General features: G+C 48.4%; 2 protein-coding genes across 5 annotated transcripts in view; one reads left to right on the top strand and one right to left on the bottom strand.

Annotated features, from left to right (window-relative positions):
- Window positions 1-203: 203 nt before the first annotated feature.
- On the bottom strand, window positions 204-6,078 carry LOC127035579 (uncharacterized). The gene is given in 3 exon segments (XM_050925599.1): window positions 204-4,646; window positions 4,649-4,849; window positions 5,715-6,078. Coding segments are annotated over 3 exon segments (3,414 nt in total). The 3' UTR covers window positions 204-1,797.
- A 6,636-nt stretch (window positions 6,079-12,714) lies between these two features.
- The window catches only part of SLC11A2 (solute carrier family 11 member 2), a 45,172-nt gene continuing 38,177 nt past the window's right edge, over window positions 12,715-19,709 (top strand). For 2 of the 4 annotated variants that reach the window (XR_007769788.1, XM_050925291.1), the window contains exon 1: window positions 12,716-12,794. Coding sequence is in view for 2 of the 4 variants with exons in the window: in XM_050925291.1 (XP_050781248.1) it covers window positions 12,746-12,794 (49 nt within the window). In the remaining 2 variants the exon portion in view is untranslated. Of the gene's footprint in view, window positions 12,795-16,744; window positions 16,854-19,709 lie in introns of those variants that run through there. The other 2 variants (XM_050925292.1, XM_050925297.1) reach the window with 2 other exon arrangements.

A 19,709-nucleotide genomic window follows, 5' to 3' on the forward strand; every position in this document is an offset into this window, starting at 1 on the left:
TTTGTTTTCCCCCTCCCTCTCCCCCTTTCTACTGCAGAGACATGTATGCTGTATCTAAAAGTGGCCTTGAAACTTGCTTCAGCCTAGCTTCAATGTATTACAGCAGAGAACTGGCTGTTACAACCAAAAACTAACTGCTAACATTACATTTTTGCAACTATTAGTACATTAGGTTACACAAAGTGTTGAACATGGAGGAACAATGGTTCACTAAGACCTACAACAGGAGGGCTTTATTGACACTTGTGATCTACCACTTTCCCAAGTTACCTAGATTTATACCTGGTGACACCAACAACTCCCTCCTTTGAGAAAACTCAACAAACTTTTGGTTGAGTGTTCTCATATGCAGAAGATAAAAACAGATTAAGCTCATAGGCATGGGGGTCACTGGTTAGAGTCAACTGAGAAATACCAGGGGGTCGGGGGGAGCAAAGTGAATTCAGGAGCATTTTACAGCATTGTATGAATACAAAAAGAACAACAAAGAGGAGAAGTACACAAAAGAGCAAAAACACTATATGCCGACCCCATGCACCTAAATCGGGCATCCAGGAGGTTAACCAACCACATACCTCTTGGATTCCTGTACTGGTGTTATCAAGGGTAATACGGTGAAAGACACAGCCTGCTTTCTAATAGCATGTATATCAGTTTCCACCCGCTGCTATTGGTTTATAAACACACAACAACTAGAGTTAACTAAGGCACAAACTCCACCCTGATTAATAAGGAGGTAATCTAGGGCCAAACGATTTTGTAAAACTGTCTGGGACAATTGAAATACTTCACCTTGGAGAGCCGATAAGGCATCTGCTGTGGAGTTTGCCATTATTTCCAAGGCAACAGAAATATTTACTATAGCTTTTTCTAACTCATTTACTCCCAATGAAGGCAAAAACCAGCGGACAAAAGAATGAAAACCTGTAGGCCGACTGACCAGGGGATTAGCAGGAACATTCCGTCGGCTCCTCCAAACATGATTACAAACCTCGCCTTGGTTTAATGTTGGATGTATTGTGACAGCAGGGACCACAGCTCCCAGGGCACAAGAGCCCCACCAGTCAGCTGGGAGCGCTTTATAAGCTGTTTGATTACAAAGCCACTACCAGCCAGATCCCGTAGGGACCGGCCATGGGGCTCGACCACAGGTGGAGGAAGGGCTTAGGTAAACATGTTCTGAATAATTACACTCCACCATGGCATTGCCCACAAAGATGGTATTGTCTCCCTTATCTCGCCAGTAGCATGCAGCATAGGGACCCTGAGGTACCATATGGATGGATCATGTCTGAACTGGGGGGTCCGGGCTGTAGTTGCAGTCAGGAAACAGCTGATCTATAAGTGTGCCATTGAGTGAAAGAGGAACAGCCCATAGTGGAATGCCCTGATCAGTATGGGTGGGAGTGTGTATACAGACCCAACATGAGGATTGATTTACACCTTGAGCAACTGCATGAGTTAAATGCAAAAAACTATTATCCTCCCACTTTGCATGCTTTTGGGGGAACACAGGAATTAATAGCAGCAATATTATGGCAAATAGTAACAGGAGGGTAAATCCTGAACCTGAACCCATATTGGGCGGATTACTTTAGGGCCTTAAAATTTTAAGGCCTCAAATGCCTATAAAATAAGAAAGATTAAGAAGTACAACAACACGCAAATTAAAAACCAAAGGATCCAGGCTGACAGATTAGGCCGGCCCTCTGAAAATAAACACAGCCAATGTTCAGTGTGTTCACAGGGAGTGTGCTGTGGCGGTTCAAAGGGATTACAGGGCATTCCCAGCTCTCCTTATTGTCGCTTGAATAACAGCTTAAGTCCCAAATCGTCGCTGGAAGTTTTCTCAGCAGGCTGGACTGTCCACTGTTCAGGAGCTGGCACTACTTTCAGACGAGAGTGATGAATCCAGTTTTTGTGTCCTTCAACCTTTGCTGCTGTATGGGAAACCAGCAGGATGGTGTGGGGTCCTTTCCACTTCTCTTGGAGAGGCTCGTCCTTCCAGGTACGAACAAGCACGGAATCGCCGGGCTGCAAGGAGTGGATTGGGACATCCAGCAGGAGAGGCTGGAAATCTTTGGTGTACCTGTGAAGAGAACAGAGAACAGCAGACAAAGAGCGCATGTACTGAGACAAGAAACCACACCCCATTTCCCATTCCCCTGCCAGAACCGGTGTACCATTCATAGGCCATACCCTTCCAAACATAATCTCAAAGGGACTGAGCCCTAATCTGCCCTTGGGGAGAGCACGGACACGGAGTAAAACAAGGGGCAAAGCATCAGGCCACCGAAGAGAGGCCTCCTGGCAAACCTTTGAGAGATGTCGCTTGAGTGTCTGATTCATGCGTTCCACTACTCCACTGGCCTGCGGTCGCCAAGGAGTGTGGAGCTTCCATGGGATCTGTAAGACATCCGATATGTTTTGAACAATTTTTGATGTGAAGTGGGTTCCATTGTCAGATTCCATCCACTGGGGGAGTCCAAATCGAGGAATAATCTCCTTGACAAATTTTAAGGCCACTGTTTTAGCTGTATTGTTTCGACATGGGAAGGCTTCAGGCCATCTGCTGAATCGATCCACTAAGACGAGAGGGTATTTGTACCCTTGAGTCTGGGGGAACTCAGTAAAATCTATTTGCCACACCAGTCCCAGACCTGGGGTGGGTTCCAGAGTGGCTGGCGTCACTGACAGTCCTGGTTGTGGGTTATTCTTTTGGCAGACCAAACATTCAGCTTGTACCTGGGATGCTAGGGGTTTAAGTCCAGAGGTTAGAAAATATTTACTCATAAGCTGGGTAAGAGCCTCCCTCCCTGCATGGGTAGTTTGATGTAATTGCTGTAACACTGGTCGGTTTAGGCTCTTAGGTAATAGAATTTTTCCTTCTGTGGAGTAGAGCCATCCCTCCTTTTCCTGGAGACCAAGCCTGTCAGCCAGGTTTCTTTCTTCTGGAGAGTACTGTGGGGCTGGGAGCTCCCCTACCGATGGGATAAGGGCATGCGTATGGGCAGTCTCTGGCTCTGGTGGCTGCAAGGTAGCAGCACGCTTGGCTTCCCTGTCTGCCCTAGCATTTCCCCGGGCCACATCCTGATTTTCTCTTTGATGGGCCTTACAGTGCACCACTGCTACCTCTAAGGGGAGCTGTACAGCTTCTAGAAGCCGGAGGATCTGGGACCCATGCTTAACTGGACAGCCTTGGGCTGTTAGCAGTCCTCTTTGCTTCCACAAACCAGCATGAGCATGTAATACTCCAAAAGCATATTTAGAGTCAGTAAAGATGTTGACTCGTTTTCCTTTTGACAGTTCAAGTGCACGGGTCAGGGCTACTAGTTCAGCAAGCTGAGCAGATGTCTCAGCAGGTAAACCCTCAGCTTCCACGGTATCGTGGAGGGTCACAACAGCATAGCCTGTCCTCCTTTGTCCATCTACAACAGCACTACTGCCATCAGTGTACCACTCACACTCTGCATTTGGAAGTGGTTGGTCCTTTAAGTCTGGACAGCTGGAGTATTGGACATCTATTACATCTAGACAGTCATGTTCCCGCTCCTCTGTCTCTGGCAAAAGGGTGGCTGGTTTAAGGGAGGGGCAGGTCTGCAGGGTGACTTCAGGGTTCTCTAAAAGCTTAGCCTGATACCGAGCCACCCGAGCCTGGGTGAGCCAAAGACCACCCTTGGCATCCAGCAGGGCCTGAACCATGTGAGGAACAAACACTTGCACAACCCCTCCCAGGGTTAACTTCTCAGCTTCCTCAAGTACTAGGGCAGTTGCAGCAACCGCCCGTAAACACACTGGCCACCCCTTGGCAACTGGATCAAGTTGTTTGGAAAAATAAGCCACGGGACGTCTCCAAGTACCTAATAACTGAGTAAGCACTCCCAGAGCCACCCCTTTCCTCTCATGTACATACAGCTGAAACGGCTTGGAGAGGTCCGGCAGACCCAGGGCTGGGGCTTCCATTAACTTTCTTTTCAGAACCTTAAATGCCTTGTCAGCTTCTGGGGACCAGTGAAGGAGGTCGTGATCCGCTCCCTTAACGCATTTGTACAATGGTTTGGCCCACAGTCCAAATTCAGGGATCCATATTCTGCAAAAGCCTGCCATGCCTAGAAATGCCCTGAGCCGTTTACGATTGCTTGGGATAGGAACTTGACAGATTGCTTCCTTTCTTTCATTTGAAAGCTGACGTTCTCCTTGCCTTATGTGAAACCCTAAGTACTGTACTTCTGGGAGGGCAATTTGAGCCTTACTCCGTGCTACCCGATAACCTCGGAGTCCAACAAAGTTCAGGAGGCTCACAGTGGCTTTAAGGCAAGGGGTTAAACCCACAGCTGCAATTAACAAATCATCAACATATTGCAGAAGGAGGACCTTGTCCTCATTGTCCCATTCCTCCAAGTCTTTAGCCAGGGCCTGGCCAAAAAGGGTGGGGGAGTTTTTAAATCCCTGGGCCAAAACTGTCCAGCAAAGCCGCTTTTTAACCCTCCTTTCGTCCTCCCATTCGAAGGAGAAAATCTCCTGAGATGGTGTGTCAACTGGAATTGTGAAGAAGGCATCTTTTAAATCCAGAGCTGAAAAATGGGTATGCTGTCCCCCCACGGAGGCCAACAAGGAATATGGGTTTGGGACAAGGGGGTGCAGAGTTTTACCCGTTCATTGACTGCTCTGAGGTCCTGCACCAGCCGGTACGTGCCATCAGGCTTTTGCACAGGCAAGATAGGAGTATTCCAAGCTGACTGGCATTCTCGAAGTACACCATATTGTAGGAATCTGTCTATAGTTCCTTGTAGCCCCTCTCTGGCTTCCCTCTTGATTGGATACTGTTTGATTCGCACTGGGCCTTTTCCTGGCAAAAGCTGCACATTGACGGGTTTGGTGTGTGGCTTTTCCCGGGACCCCTGATGCCCAGACTAGGGGGTATATCTGGTCCTCCTACTGGCTCCACTCTGGGGCTTGCATAGCTGAGGGCTCAACTGCAAGAGTCATGATCAATGCATTCTCGGGGGGTAAGGTGAGGGTTATTTCATCTTGAGTAAAATGCAGGGTGGCACCTAAGCGACAAAGCAGGTCCCGTCCTAGCAGGGGTGTTGGGCAATCAGGAAGGTAAACCAGCTTGTGAGATATAGTCCTGTTTCCCAAAGCACATTCCGCTGGGGCATACACTGAACACTTGGTTCCTTTTCCTGTGGCACCCACCACAGTGAGAGAGTCTGCCACAGGCAGCTGAAGGGGTTGATTTACAGCGGTGCGTGTTGCTCCAGAGTCTACTAAAAAGTCTATTTCCGAATTTCCCACCCGCATTTTTACTCGGGGCTTGGGGGGCAGGATAGTCCATCTCCCCTGACACCCCTATTCTTGCTCCTCCGCAGCCATCATAAGAGTACGCTCCCTTTGGGGGCATTCATTTTTCCAGTGTCCCTCCTGCCGGCAGATAGCACACTGGTTGCGACCCAGGTGCTTCTCCTGCGGGTCAGGGCGTCCACGCCCACGGCCCCTTACTCCCCAGCCCCTTCCACCTTCCTGGGGCCTTTCCCTGCCGGCTTGCACTGCTGCTACCATCATTTTCACTTGCTTTTTCTCCTTTTCTCCCTCTCTCAGGCTATAAACCTTATTTGCAGTTTCCAGAATCTGTGCCATGGTCATGGCCATTAAATCCTCCTTTTTCTGCAATTTCCTTTTAATATCAGGCGCTGCACAACTGGTAAAGATACCTTTTATAATTGCCTCAGTGGCCTGGTCATCAGGGTTTGCATTTGTATTCTGTCGAATAGCATCTTGAATGCGCTGCAAAAAGGCAACTGGACTTTCCTTTGGCTCCTGCACTATCTCATATGGTTTTGCCCAATTGTTATGTCGGACAGCCGAGTGTCGGAGTCCGTGCAAAAGCAGCTCCTTATAGGAGGTGAGGCGGTTGAGGTGCTGCTCATTATTAGGATTCCACCTGGGGTCAGCCAGGGGAACCTGGTTCCCGGGGACAGGGACAGTATCTGGATTCGCATCATATCTCCGCTGTGCCTCCTCCCTTGCCTTGGACATAACCTGATTCCGCTCCACCTCAGACAACAGGGTCCTCATAAGGATCTGACAGTCATCCCAGTCAGGCTTGTGGCTAGCCAGACATCCCTCAAAAACTGAGATAAACCGGCTTGGATTCGTTGAGAATTCCCCAGCCTGTGTCTTAAAGGCTGCTAGCTCCACTGGATTAAAAGGCACATGGGTGTAAACTTGCATAGTAGTGGCAGCACGCCCTTCTGCTCCAGGGCGGGCTATCCTGGTCTCAGTAATCAACGGATAGAATCCCACTGAGGGGGCAATCTCTGGGGTCTGGGGCACCTGCTCTTTATATGGTGGGGGTGTTAAAGCCAAAGGGGACACCGAATCTGCCATTACAACTGTAGGAGGGCTCTGGGGACTAACATTAGTGACTACCGAACCTGTCGGAGTTAAATTACACTGTTGCAAAATATCAGTCCTATGCCATAAGGCCATAAACAATTGCGCATACAGATGTTCAGTCCATTTACCTGTTCGCTGACAAAACAGGATCAGCTGAAGGATCGTATTGTAATTAAGTGATCCTTCTGGTGGCCACCTTTCCTGGCTCTCTAGTTGCTTTCGAGGCCAGTCTACTGTACAGAACCTTTTTAAGTTATGCTTAGTCAGTTTAGTCATTGGATCTGAGCCAAACACCTTCCAATTCACCAGAATGCATTCTAAGGGTGTACACCGTACCTGGCGCCCCATACCATGCCCTTGACCCATTATATGACGCTCTATTGTCTAATGGGAATTACAACGACTGGGCGTCCCCAGCCTCGGGCCTAAGTCCACACTACTGGACTGTTCCTACCTTATCCAAGGGACCGGTTTCTCACTGTCGCCCACAACTGCTTCTCCACTACTCGAGCGCGTTGCGCCGTTGTGCCCTCTGGGGTCGCTCACACCACGTCTCCGCCGAGGCCCCCGATGAAGTCACCGGTGCGCACTGGGCGTCGGTCGTCGCCGCAATCCGTCGACCACCAGGAGGGATCCAGGCAAGGCTAATTTTAGCCTCAAAGCCCACCGTTGGGCGCCAAGAACTGTTGCCGGCAGATAACTGCCTGAGGCCAAGCAACAGCGGGGGGGGGGGGGGTCCATTGCCTGGTGTACCGCGCCAATAAACACACCAGGGTGGAGAAGCAAACCAAATTTATTTGAGATCTCAAAGCGGTGCAGGGAGAATGACTCAGATCAAGCACGTCTAAAACAAGCAGTCTGTTCCTTTATATCCATGAGAACTTTTCTCACTGACTAGCAATCCCCCGTTTCCCCTCCCTCTTCTGTCCAGCTGCAGCATTCTCTTCTCACACATTTCTTTGTTTTCCCCCTCCCTCTCCCCCTTTCTACTGCAGAGACATGTATGCTGTATCTAAAAGTGGCCTTGAAACTTGCTTCAGCCTAGCTTCAATGTATTACAGCAGAGAACTGGCTGTTACAACCAAAAACTAACTGCTAACATTACATTTTTGCAACTATTAGTACATTAGGTTACACAAAGTGTTGAACATGGAAGAACAATGGTTCACTAAGGCCTACAACAGGAGGGCTTTATTGACACTTGTGATCTACCACTTTCCCGAGTTACCTAGATTTATACCTGGTGACAACAACAACCCTGCATAACCAGCCATGCAATTTTGCTGATACCGAACTGTGAGCACCTCAGGGCAGGGGCTGTCCCTTGAATGTTGTGGAAGATGCCCTGCACATACTTTGAGCCCTGTGTGAACCCATTTCCATGTCTGCGGAGACCCAAAGCTTCTGTCCTCTTGGGTCTTTGCCAGCACTTGTACAGCCTGCCACACCAAGAGATAACTCATGATTTATGCCTGTGCAGCATGAAGCCACAAGGGGGGGTTAATCCTAGGAGGAACTTGATGTCTTATTAGTGGCATCTTTACACTCCATTCCCCTGCCTTCAAAAGATATGTTCTGTCACATCCATATAGGGTGACCAGACATCCTGATATTCGGGGCTTTGTCTTATATATGCAACTATACCCACCCCACCAAAAAAAAGAGTGTCCCAACTTTTCACACTTGCTGTCTGGTCTTCTGTGTCCACACAAGGGCATGAGACTTTCCCCTAGTGGCACTGGGTGTGGTACTGTAAGAACTGCTGAGCTAAATAAAATCTCCAGAAACTTTTGAGACATGCAAGAACTTTCCACTGTCTAACAATTTCCAACCCACCTGTCAAACTCTCTCTTGTCTGTTTCTCCATGAGTCCCTTTTCCTGTCCAATTGTGCCTGTCTCTCCCTCCCTCCCTCCTTCTCACACCCTTCCACCTTCGCTCGTTTCTGCCAGGATGACTCAGTTACCTCAGCTCTCTTTAGATGTGATTTTCTTGTTCCCTAAAGTGCCAATAAAGGGAATCACTAAATGAAGTGGTACAAGTGCCTCGCCTGTAGTTGATGCTATGCAAATAATAACTGTACATCTTACCCACCAAGCTTATAAATGTCTTGATGGACAGCTCCTCCTTTCCTCAGATGGGGTAGATTGTGCTGTTCTTGTACAATATCGTTTGGCCTGTTGGCACTGTTTTCAGGAACAAACTCAGAAGCAGCATCATTGGAAGCATTTGGCTTTAATTCTTTTTGCATCATTCTTCTGGGATGGTCTTCTTAATATCAGTTAATTAGCACTTCAGTAGCATTTTGTTTTATTTTCAGTGAGCTTTACATTCACCAAGCAATTCACAGACTGCCGGCAAAGTTAGAGCGTGTTCTCCCCAATTTACAAGGCTGAGAGGGGAAACATCTTGTCTGTGGTCACAGAAGAGAATCAATATCAGAGTCAAGTGTCACTGTTTCAGAGTAACTGCACCTGCATGGTCCACTCCAGGAACTCCCAATCAGGTCTCCAGCCATCACCTGTTTCTTGTCCCATTCCTTACTGACCCCGGGGGGGGGGGGGGGGGGTTAAGGCTGTATTGCTCTCTGCCTTACACTGTGATATCCCCGGCATGTCAGGCTGCCTAGAGACCAGCCCCTATGCTTTGCTTTCTCTCCGAGTGTCATCACACAGCCCTTTCCAAGCAAGCACATTCATTCTTAAGATAAAACCATTATAGAGAAAATATAAAAAAACAATAAACATTCCTATACGCTAAAAGCTTACCAGAGGTCACCCATCAGTCTTCTGGAGAGCAAAGTTCTTCCAACCCTTCCCCACGGTTGCCCCAACCCTTGGACAGAAGGTCCTGTCTGTTTGCTTACTTTGCTGGATCAGAAAGAAGGCCCTGAGTCAGTTCAAGCCAATCTTTTTACAGAAAAAGCCCTTTATTTGTCTCCTAGTCTCTGGAAAACCCAGCTTGAGCCAGTGTATGAGGGGCTGATCCCCTCTAGAGTTGTTTAGTCTCAGTGATTTATGTTAATCACCTCCCAGTGCTTTTAGCTCCAGGAAGAGCTAAGGTTACTCGCCTCCATGAAGCAGAACAAAATCAGACATCAACCATTCATAAATTTAATACAATGTGATACATTCATGGATGGATAAATTCAGTCTTTATGAAACTTTCAGATCAGCATTGATCAATGATACTTTGTATTGTATTTACCCAGCTGATGCCCTATCAGCACTGCACGTACCGCGATGCAGCAGTGCCAGTTCTGGTTCTAATCTGTCGGAAAAATGGCCCGGTCAGAACAGAGTACAGTATGTCTCATGCATGTAATTGCCAGAGTGCTGCATAAAGTTCTACCAAATGGCTTTTTGATTTAGCTCCCTGTATTGATAACATTTGTTATCAATGTGATGCCAATATCCGTCACAAGCTTCCTGGCTCCCTTTCCTATGCTCAAGCCACTAAATAATGATACCTGAAAGGCTTTACTGAAAATGAAGGATGTTGTTTTAGTTTCTGTAATCTTACAGCGATTGTCACCCTCTCCTCTCCAAAAATTATTAATGGAAGACCGTTGGGTGCTATAGGAATATGTCCAGCTATTGAGTAGGGGAAGTAAGAAAGGGAATGATAAATATTGCGTGCCATTATCTGATTAAAATATGACCATGTTGTTGCTACCACTGTTATATAATTGCAACAAATCTTGTCCAAAGTATATCAAGGACGGTGTCTATGGAAAGGTTATGATTTGCTGAATATGAGTATGCTGTTTGTATGCATGTATCATTTTTGTATCTGAAGTTATGAATATTAACTAGGCACCTGCATTTCAAATGTTTGCTCCTGCGGTAACAGCAAGGTGTTTAGCCAGCACATTGTGAAGGAGCTATTCACGTTGGATGGCCCATCAAAGAATACGTAACTCGCAATGGACCACAGAAGACGCCTATCCACACATAATGGACTGAGCTGTAGTATGGGATGGCTTCTGCTATGACTAAGCGAAATCATGCATGGACATGTGACTCCAAACACCATCTTGTTACCTGTGATTTTCCACAAACAGTAAAACAATGGGTTTCCCCTTCACTTGGCAGAAGCTGTAAAAGGCTCTGGAGACAACTCCATTTTGCCTCTTTCCTGCTCAAACCTCTGGACTATGGACTTATACTAATGGGAACATTCTAACTAAGGGACTGAGGACCTTCCAAGGATTTGGAAGCAACCAGAGACTTAACAAGCCAGCAGTTTATTCCATCACTGCTACAAGCCTGATCCAAGAACTTTGCAATTATTGTATGTATTTGATTCCTTTAGCCAATTTTAACTCTCACCTTTCTTTCCTTCTTTCTTTCTTTTTATACATAAACCTTTAGATTTTAGATACTAAAGGACTGGCAACAGCATGATTTGTGGGTAAGATCTGGGTATGTGGCTGGTCATTTCGGATCAAAAGACCCCTTTTGTTTGCTGAAATTGGTTTTCAATAACCACTCATCATTAAGTCTGGTGTTTTTGGTGGTGATACAAGAACTAGAATGCCTAAGGGACTGCTTCTTGTGGTGAAACAGCTTAATTTCATTGCTGGTTTGGTATATCTTATGGGAGAATAACCACCAGTTTTGGGGTGTGCTCAGGGCTGGCTCTACTGTTTTTGCCGCCCCAAGCAGTGCGCCGAATTGCTTCCACTGGCAGCTGAAGAGAGAAGCTGCCGCTGAATTGCCACTGCTGCGGAAATGCGCGTGCTGCCCTAGCGGCACACGGAGTGCCCCTGCCGTCCGCAGTGGCAATTCGGCGCGCTGCGCAGGTGCAAGGATGTTTCACACCCTAGGCAAAACTTTCACCTTGCGCCACCCGCCAGCCCTGTGGCAGCTCTCCACCGCCCCCCCCGCCCTAAGGCTCCCCCCCACAGCAGCTCCCCACACTCCGCCCTGAGGCGCCCCCCCCAACAGCAGTTCCCCGCCCCAGCTCACCTCTGCTCCGCCTCCTCCCGCCTCCTCCCCAAGCATGCGTCGCCTATCCGCTTCTCCCGCCTCCCAGGCTTGCAGCACCAATCAGCTGTTTGGCACCCCAAACGTGGGAGGAAGAGAAGCAGAGCGGGGCGGCATGCTTGGGGGAGGAGGCAGAGCAGAGGTGAGCTGGGGAGGGGGAGCAGTTCTCCTGTTTGCCGCGTGCCCTCTTACTTGCTGCAGGCGGCCCTCCCTGCGCCCCCCTGCCCCAGATCCCTCCACCTAAATGCCGACGACGACCAGGGCGGCCAAAGATCCGGCCGCTGCAGTCGCCGTTGAAGGACCCAAAATGCCATCCCCCAAATGCTAGCACTGGTCGCCTAATGGGTTGCACTGGCCCTGCTTGGGGCCACAAAAACACACGGACTGCCGCCCCTTGCAGATTGCCGCCCCAAGCACCTGCTTGAAATGCTGGTGCCTGGAGCTGGCCCTGGGTTTGCTTGCCCTATTTCTCAGCAGTTTGTCCTGAATTAGTATTCTCAGTTGTAACCCACAGAAGCACAGTGATCCTATCCTTTCAGAAGGCCCAGTGGCTGCTTCATAGCCATCATGAGCCAAATACATGTATGCATTTTACCATCTATGGGGAAAGGCTGAAGTGGCACAATACTCACCTCCCGTGGCCTGTTGAGTGATAAGTCCGTCAAATGGGTATATGGCAGCTCACGTTCTGCACGTTCAGCTTCTGCTTATCAGAAGAAATGCACAGAAGCCTTCGTAGGCTTTACTGATAGCTTCCAGGTCATTGATTGATAAATTCAGTCTTTATGAAACTTTCAGATCAGCACTGATCAATGATACTTTGTATCATATTTACCCAGCTGATGCCCTATCAGTGCTGCACGTACCACAACACAGCAATGCCAGTTCTGGTTCTAATCTGTCAGAAAAATGATCCGGTCAGAGCAGAGTCCAGCATGTCTCATGTATTTAATTGCCAGAGTGCTACATAAAGTTCTACCAAATGGCTTTTTGATTTAACTCCCCCTATTGATAACATTTGTTCAGAGGAGTGGATAAGCCACAGCCACTTCAACTAGGGAAAATCCTCTGGATCAAGGTTTCTGGTACCCAATTAATGACCCATTAATAATCACCCTGTCAGTTATTTTCAGAACGATAAGAGAAAAGCAGGGTTAATTGTGTTTGGAAAACAACATTCCAGTTGGTTTCTTAAGATTCTTTCAAACAACTCTGCCAAATGCCAGCCAATTCCCGGGCACGTCTGAAGTACCCTTATCTTATCGGAAGCGAGACACTTGTATAAAGACAACCGCGGAGTGGGCTCCGCTACTCTGTCCCAACAGCTGCAGAGTAAGTGGCAAACACTGCTTCTGCATAATGACTAAGAAATATATTCTGGACCAGAGTTCGCCAGTCAGTGAGCTGGGTAAGTAATCTGAACAAAGGGGAAGAACTGAAGAAGTTGGGGGTGGGGGGGTTACCCACAAAAGCTTATGTCCAAATAAATCCGTTAGTCTTTAAGGTGCCACTGGACTCCTCGTTGTTTTTGTGGATACAGACTAACACGGCTACTTCTCTGATACTATTTCACTAGGAGGGTGGTGAAGCACTGGAATGGGTTACCTAGGGAGGTGGTGGAATCTCTATCCCTAGAGGTTTTTAAGGCCTGGCTTGACAAAGCCCTGGCTGGGATGATTTAGTTGGTGTTGGTCCTGCTTTGAGCAGGGCGTTGGACTGGATGATCTCCTGAGGTCTCTTCAACCCCTAGTCTTCTGTGATTCTATGAAAAACCCTCTATTCCTAGCAACTACAGCTTCCAGCTCAGTTTGATGTCGTTTTCATCCTGCCAGGAGGGGGATTTATCTTTCAGGGTTGCAGACATACAGGGAAATTTTTCACACTCAACTGGAAATGCACAATTTGCCCTTTTGCCCAGAGACAACCACAGGGACACAAAAAGCTCCACACATTCGCTGCCTGGTTATCTGTGCTGGATTCTGTGGTTTTGTTTCCCTGATAACATCATATGTAATTATTTTGCTCCCGTGTGTTTTAAACAAAAAGAAAGCAGCATTGCAAAACCTTGTCTGCTTGGGGAAAAGTTGACGCTTCAGACAAATATAATGATATTTTTTCTCTCAAAACCCTACGGACATTAACTAAAAGCCAACGATTAGTCTTCCTTGCTTGTCTACAAAGCTCTCTCCTATTCCAGGAGTACAAACAAGCGTGTGCTATGTGCACGGTGGCACACAGTTTAATTTGTCAAGGGTGACATTTCTTATGGCGACTGGCAAGTTTTTCTCTTCTTCATCTGCCCTTAACACATAGTTTGATCTCTCTGTCTTGCATTCCCTGATGTGTCAGGGTGAAACAGCAGGTCTGTTTGGGTGGATTATAATAAAATTGCGGGGTGGGGAAACAGAGATAGGGGAATATTTGATCTCTAGGTTTCCCTAGCCACAAGTCACTGTGGAGCTGTGTGGGAACCAGAATTTACCTCCCACATAAAAGTTTTCATTTCTGAATAAAAACGTCCTTCTGTATTGCAACAAAAAGTCAGACATAGGAAATTTTCCATCAGAGGGACATTTAAAAAAAAAGATTCCATATGGGAAGAACTGAAATGGAACTTGTTGAAAATTTCTGGTCCCGTCTCCCCAGGCTCTGTGGCAGTCCACCAGGTGAGCTGCCGAGGATCCACGGAGGAGCAGGAAACCTGCTGGTTTTCATCAAAATTGATACATTATTGCAGAATTTTTGGACAGAAAAATGTTCTGTTGGAAATTTTCCAACCGTCTCTACAGAACAGAGCACTCAAGCTGAACAGTATATTTAATAAGGTGGGGGGGTGGAAATCACTTATACTTTATGGAGTTAGGTAATAAACCAGTGAAGGATAAAACAGACTTTTACATCACGGAACAGATTTTTAATATGTTTTATAAGAACTAGAGTATTCTCCATTAGCCAATCTATATAAAATCCTCCTAGATGATTTTGTAAAAAGCAAAGTCAAGGATACTGCCATAAGCGCATATTATAATAGGTAGGAGTAGAACCTGGGAGTCTTGACTTCCAAAGTTCCTGCTCTAACCAATGGACTCCATATTTGTTATTTGGAGAGGCAGTGAGATCCAGTGAATGGGGTACTGGGTTGCAAGCCAGGAGCTCTGGGTTCTATTCCCACCTTTGCCACTGACTTGTTGGGTGGACTTGGGCAAGGCATTACCTCTTTCTGTGACTTAGTTTCCCCCTTCCATTCACCTCTCTTTAAGTGTGAGCTCTTCTCAGGGATTGTCTGCCTAGCACGCTGGGGGCCCCCATCTCGGTTGGAGCCTCTTGATGCTACTGTAATACAAATAAACAAGCTGATATAAATATAACCACTTTTCAGTATTTCTCAAGACACTACTGGAACTTAAATAGTAATGACATTCTTTTCAGTTCCACGCAGTGTAGTAGTTGGCAATAATGTCAGTGTTATAAAAAAGATTCTGCACAGAAGCCCCATTGCTCTGGAAGCAGCTAGGTCCTAAAGATCATGCACCAAAGTTGTCTTGATCAAATTGTCTCTGTCTGACCCCTCAGTTCTTGCACAAAGGATTCTGTTTATCTAGGTATTTATATAGGACCCATCATTATAGTATCTGTCTCCCAAATATGTAAATGAGCATTAGGCGACTAGAGATCTCTGAAGATCTGAGCCTTTATTCTCACAGCTCCCTGGGAGGAAGGGAAGTACAATATTATCCCGTTTTACAGATAGGGAAAGTGAGGCATGTAGAAATTAAACCCACTTTTTTCAAAAGTGCCCACTGATTTTAGGTCCCAAACTTGACGTACTAAGACAAAGAACCTCAAAAGTATTTAGGCACCTAAATTGCATTGATTTCAACTTTTGAGGAGGGGGGGGCCTGTGTGCTTGTGTACCCTCTACTATCACCATGCTCTCAGATGAACTCTCACAGAAAAAAAGATAAATGATAAAAGACAAAAACACCCTATCACCCATGGGTAAACACTTCAGAAAGCGATCACCCTATATCTTGACCTATCAGTCCTCATCCTCAAAGGAAACCTGCCTAACACTTTCAAAAGATGAGCCTGGGAGCTTAATTTTATAACTTTGTTAGACACTAAAAATCATGACCTTAATAAAGACACTGATTTATGGCTTCTTATAACAACCTGTAACCTACTAACCCCCCTTTTTGTCCTTCAACTACAGGGGTGTTAATGGGCCATTTCAGCTTGAATGGTCCCTTAGAACACGTGCTGTTTATGCTAAACAATGTTTGATCTTGTATGTAGCACAAAAGCTTGTCTCTCATCAGCAGACGTTGGTCCCATAAAAGATATAGGACTCACCCACCTTGTCTCTCTACTATGGAAGTCAGCAGCAGCAGTGAGCATGCAGTGCCTTTGAAAGTCAGTCCAAGACACTTCACGTGGGCCTCCCCAAAGACAGGCAGCAGTGACCCCAAGGGGTAAATGCTGCTCTGTTGGGTACTTCAGATTTTCTGTTCACAGGGAGGCTTGGATAATATTTTTTCTGAAAGGCGGCAGAGCTTTAAGGGAATGTCCTGCTGCCATGTGGTCTGATTAGGCTGTGAACTTCCCAGGACAGAAAGCTGTCTTCCTCTGTGATTGGGATGCGGCCAAAAACAGGTTACAGTCACCTCCTCCCTAGAGAGCTCCCCCTCTCATCAATCTCCGTTGATCACTAGGGCCAAGCAACGCTTTTGGGTTGGGTCTCAGGTGACCTGCGTTCTAGTTTCTGCTCCGCCACTGCCCTGCTGGGCATTCTTGGACAAGTCAGGGTTCTCTGCCTCAGTTTCCCCAGCGCGGCACTGCACCAGGAGGCCCTGCATCCCCAAGGTGGAGCTGCACTAGAAGACCTTTTGGTCCCAGTACGGAGCTTCACCGGGAGTGGTCCCTGTCCCTGTCCCCACTACGGACCGGACCGTGAGTCTCCAGTGCAGAATTGTACCAAGAGACCCTGTGTCCCCACGGTGGAGCGGCACCGGGAGGCTCAGTATCTCCACGGTGGAGCTGCATCAGGAGGCCCTGTGTCCCCATATGGAGCTGCACCGGGAGGCTCAGTGTCCCCAGCGTGGAGCTGCACGGGGAGGCCCTGTGTCCCCACGGCGGAGCTGCATCAGGAGGCCCTCCGTTCCAATCCCCCTAGCTCCGCAGCAGCTCTACTCCACACACACAAGCGCCTCCCTCCTCGTCGCAGTTTGATTGGCTGCCCCAGGAGACCGACGTCAGCGGTAACCCGTGTGCGTCATCACGCAACGTAAGGCTCCGCCGCCGCGGGCCCAAAGGGGCGGGGAGCAGGGGCGGGGCCTGGCGGCCAGGGGGCGGGGCCGGGTTGCTGGCGGTGCTGCCCGGAGCCCGGGGACATGGCGTCAGGGAGGCCCCAGGGGAGGCCGGCGGGGCCGGGCGGCGGCGGCGGCGGCGGCGGCTCAGGAGCGGGGAGGTGAGCGCCGGGCCCGGCTAGGGATGGGGGAGGGGCGTGTGGGAGGGCACCGGGGCAGGCACTGGGGGGGGCAGAGGCGGGAGGGGCGGGGGAGAGAGTAGCCAGAGGGGTGGGACCCGAGAGTGGGGGAGGGGAGCTGGCCGGGGGGGGGCAGGAGCCAGAGGGGGTGGGGTGGGGTGGGACCCGAGAGTGGGGGAGGGGAGCTGGCCCGGGGGGGGCAGGAGCCAGACGGGGTGGGGTGGGACCCGAGAGTGGGGGAGGGGAGCTGGCCCTGGGGGGCGGGGGAGACAGGAGCCAGAGGGGAGGGGTGGGGTGGGACCCGAGAGTGGGGGAGGGGAGCTGGCCGGGGGGGGCAGGAGCCAGAGGGGATGGGGTGGGACCCGAGAGTGGGGGAGGGGAGCTGGCCCGGGGGGGCGGGGGAGACAGGAGCCAGAGGGGGTGGGACCCGAGAGTGGGGGGCAGAGTTATTGGTACCAGGAGAGCGAAGGATTCAAGGGGGGAGAGAAGCGGGTGATGGGGGAGGGCCAGGGTCCGGGGGGGGATGGGGTATTAACTGGCACTGCAGGGGCGTCGAGGGTGGTGCATGTCCGGGAAGAGGGAGGTCGGTGGGGGTGGGAGAGCAGAGGTCACTGGGTAGGGGTTTGGTGCAGATCCCTGGGATGGGGAAGCAGGTAGCACACGGCTGTTGCAGGGGTGGCGTATACTCCCGAGGCACTCAAGAGGTGACACCCACGGGGGTGCAGGGAGGGATGGTAGGTGGGTTAAGGGTGCTGCGTGCCCCTGTGGGGTTTGGTTAATGTATACACGTGGGCCGTTGCGGCAGGAGGCTTCCACTGCTGTTGCAGCAGCCATGTGGGGGGGAGGAGGAAAGTGACTTGTGACTCAAGTCTGTACAGCAGGATATATTATATTCATCTCAGTCTTATGCTCTCTTCCTAGGACACTGCCCTTTTGTGGTTTGCTGCATTCAGCATACCAGACACTAACCTTGCATAATGGGCATGATGACTGTGCATGCATGGCCTGGCATTTCCCTATGTGATCTGTGACCTTGTGGTGTCCCAGAGCCTGTGGAGTTGTTTGGCATTAGTGTCACCAGCTTGTTGGTGTCTCAGTGGCTCATTGGAGTTTGAGTCTCAGCAGGATTTTGCAGCCTGCTTTTTTGTTGTTGATGGGCTGGTTTTCTTTTAAGTGTCTAAAGTCTGCTTTGTGCTTTAAAGGCAATGGCAGAGAGAAGATCCCTGCCGCAATGAGCTTACAATCTTAATTTATGGGCTATGGTGATAAGTGCTGGACAGAGTTCTTAGGGCCAAGCAGATGATATACACAGGATCAGTGGCCATGCCCTGCCCTTCTCCCCAGGCTGGTGTTTTGCTATAAACTTTTAATTTGGATCAGTATTTGATATAAGATAAATAATTTTGCATTTCTTTCTTGGCCTAATCTTCTTTCTCCCCATCCTCTTTACTTCAATCCAAGTGACTCTTCTTGTTTTTGCAATTTGAAAAATGTTTCTCTACAGTCTGGACCTTGACTATACCTTGACCAAGAAATTTGGACCTTGACAAAAAAATAGTTGACTACCCCTGATGTAATGCTTTGTTTGAAATGTGGCGACATCACATATCTCTGTGCCTGTCTTAACCATGAAGTATGGACTATTATTTGTCTTAGTGTTATCACAAAGCCACATCACATGTCCTGGAGTCCAAACTCCAGTGCTCGCTATGTGTGATGCTAAGCGGGATGAAAAGTTACATTAGTATTCTGTTGTACTTTTTGGCGAACACAATACTACATGATGCCAGGTTCAGCCCAGGGAAGGTCATTGTAACCCTTCAAAAGTTTATATCCACATCTGGAGCTCCTGGGCATTACCTTCAAAAGCAAATACCTCTTTAGTGAAGGCTCAGATATAAGCAGAACTTTTGGGTGGGTCATTCCCATAGTGAAACCAACACAGGACTCCCACTAAGATCCAGATGCTTCTTGAAAGGATACTAAGATCAGAGGGGTTTAAACTCTCCCTAAGTCCTTTTGGAACACATCAGGAAATGGGAGTATGTCTCCTGCTCCAGGTCTCCTTTCTCAACAGATCAGCATCTATATTTTTCCTCCAAGGCAGCCTGCAATCCTAAAATGAGCGACTCTAAGCGTAGGATGAGTTCTGGGTTAGAACCACATTTGAATCTGTGCGAAGAGACATGTTTAAAGCAGAAGAGATGCATGCATCGTATCTTCAGATACATGGAATGCATGTCTTTGTGGCTCCCTCAGCGAGGAATGCTGAAAGCGTTGTTGAAAAGACGGTTTCATCACTTAATTCAGTGAAGACATTTGCAGTGGAAGGGGCTTTCAACAGAACTAAAAGGAAAGGCTAGATCATAAAATTATACTTCATTACCCGCTGTTCTTTTGAGACATGCTAGAGACCTGAGTGCAGAAAGGGTTTGGGATTATTGTGTGTCTGTGTCTCCCAGGGTGTGCGTGTGTGAGGGGTGGATGGCCATTCCCCCTCTTTGCCCTGCTGAGCCTGGGTGCAGGGAGGCGTTATGCTCAGTTTGCTGAAATATCTAAAAAGGGATAATAATGGAAAGTGGTTTTCATTCTCCTATAACTAAAATAGACTGATGATACAAAAGTACTCGAGATAGTTTAAGTCCCAGGCAGACTGTGAAGAGCTACAAAAGGATCTCTCAAAACTGGGAGACTGGGCGACAAAAATGGCAGATGAAATTCAGTGTTGATAAATCCAAATTAATGCACATTGGAAAACATAATCCCAGCTGTAAATATAAAATGATGGGGTCTAAATTAGCTGTTACCACTCAAGAAAGAAAATGTGGAGTCATTGTG

The sequence above is a fragment of the Gopherus flavomarginatus genome, chromosome 16 (assembly GCF_025201925.1).
Source record: "Gopherus flavomarginatus isolate rGopFla2 chromosome 16, rGopFla2.mat.asm, whole genome shotgun sequence".
NCBI lineage: Eukaryota > Metazoa > Chordata > Testudines > Testudinidae > Gopherus > Gopherus flavomarginatus.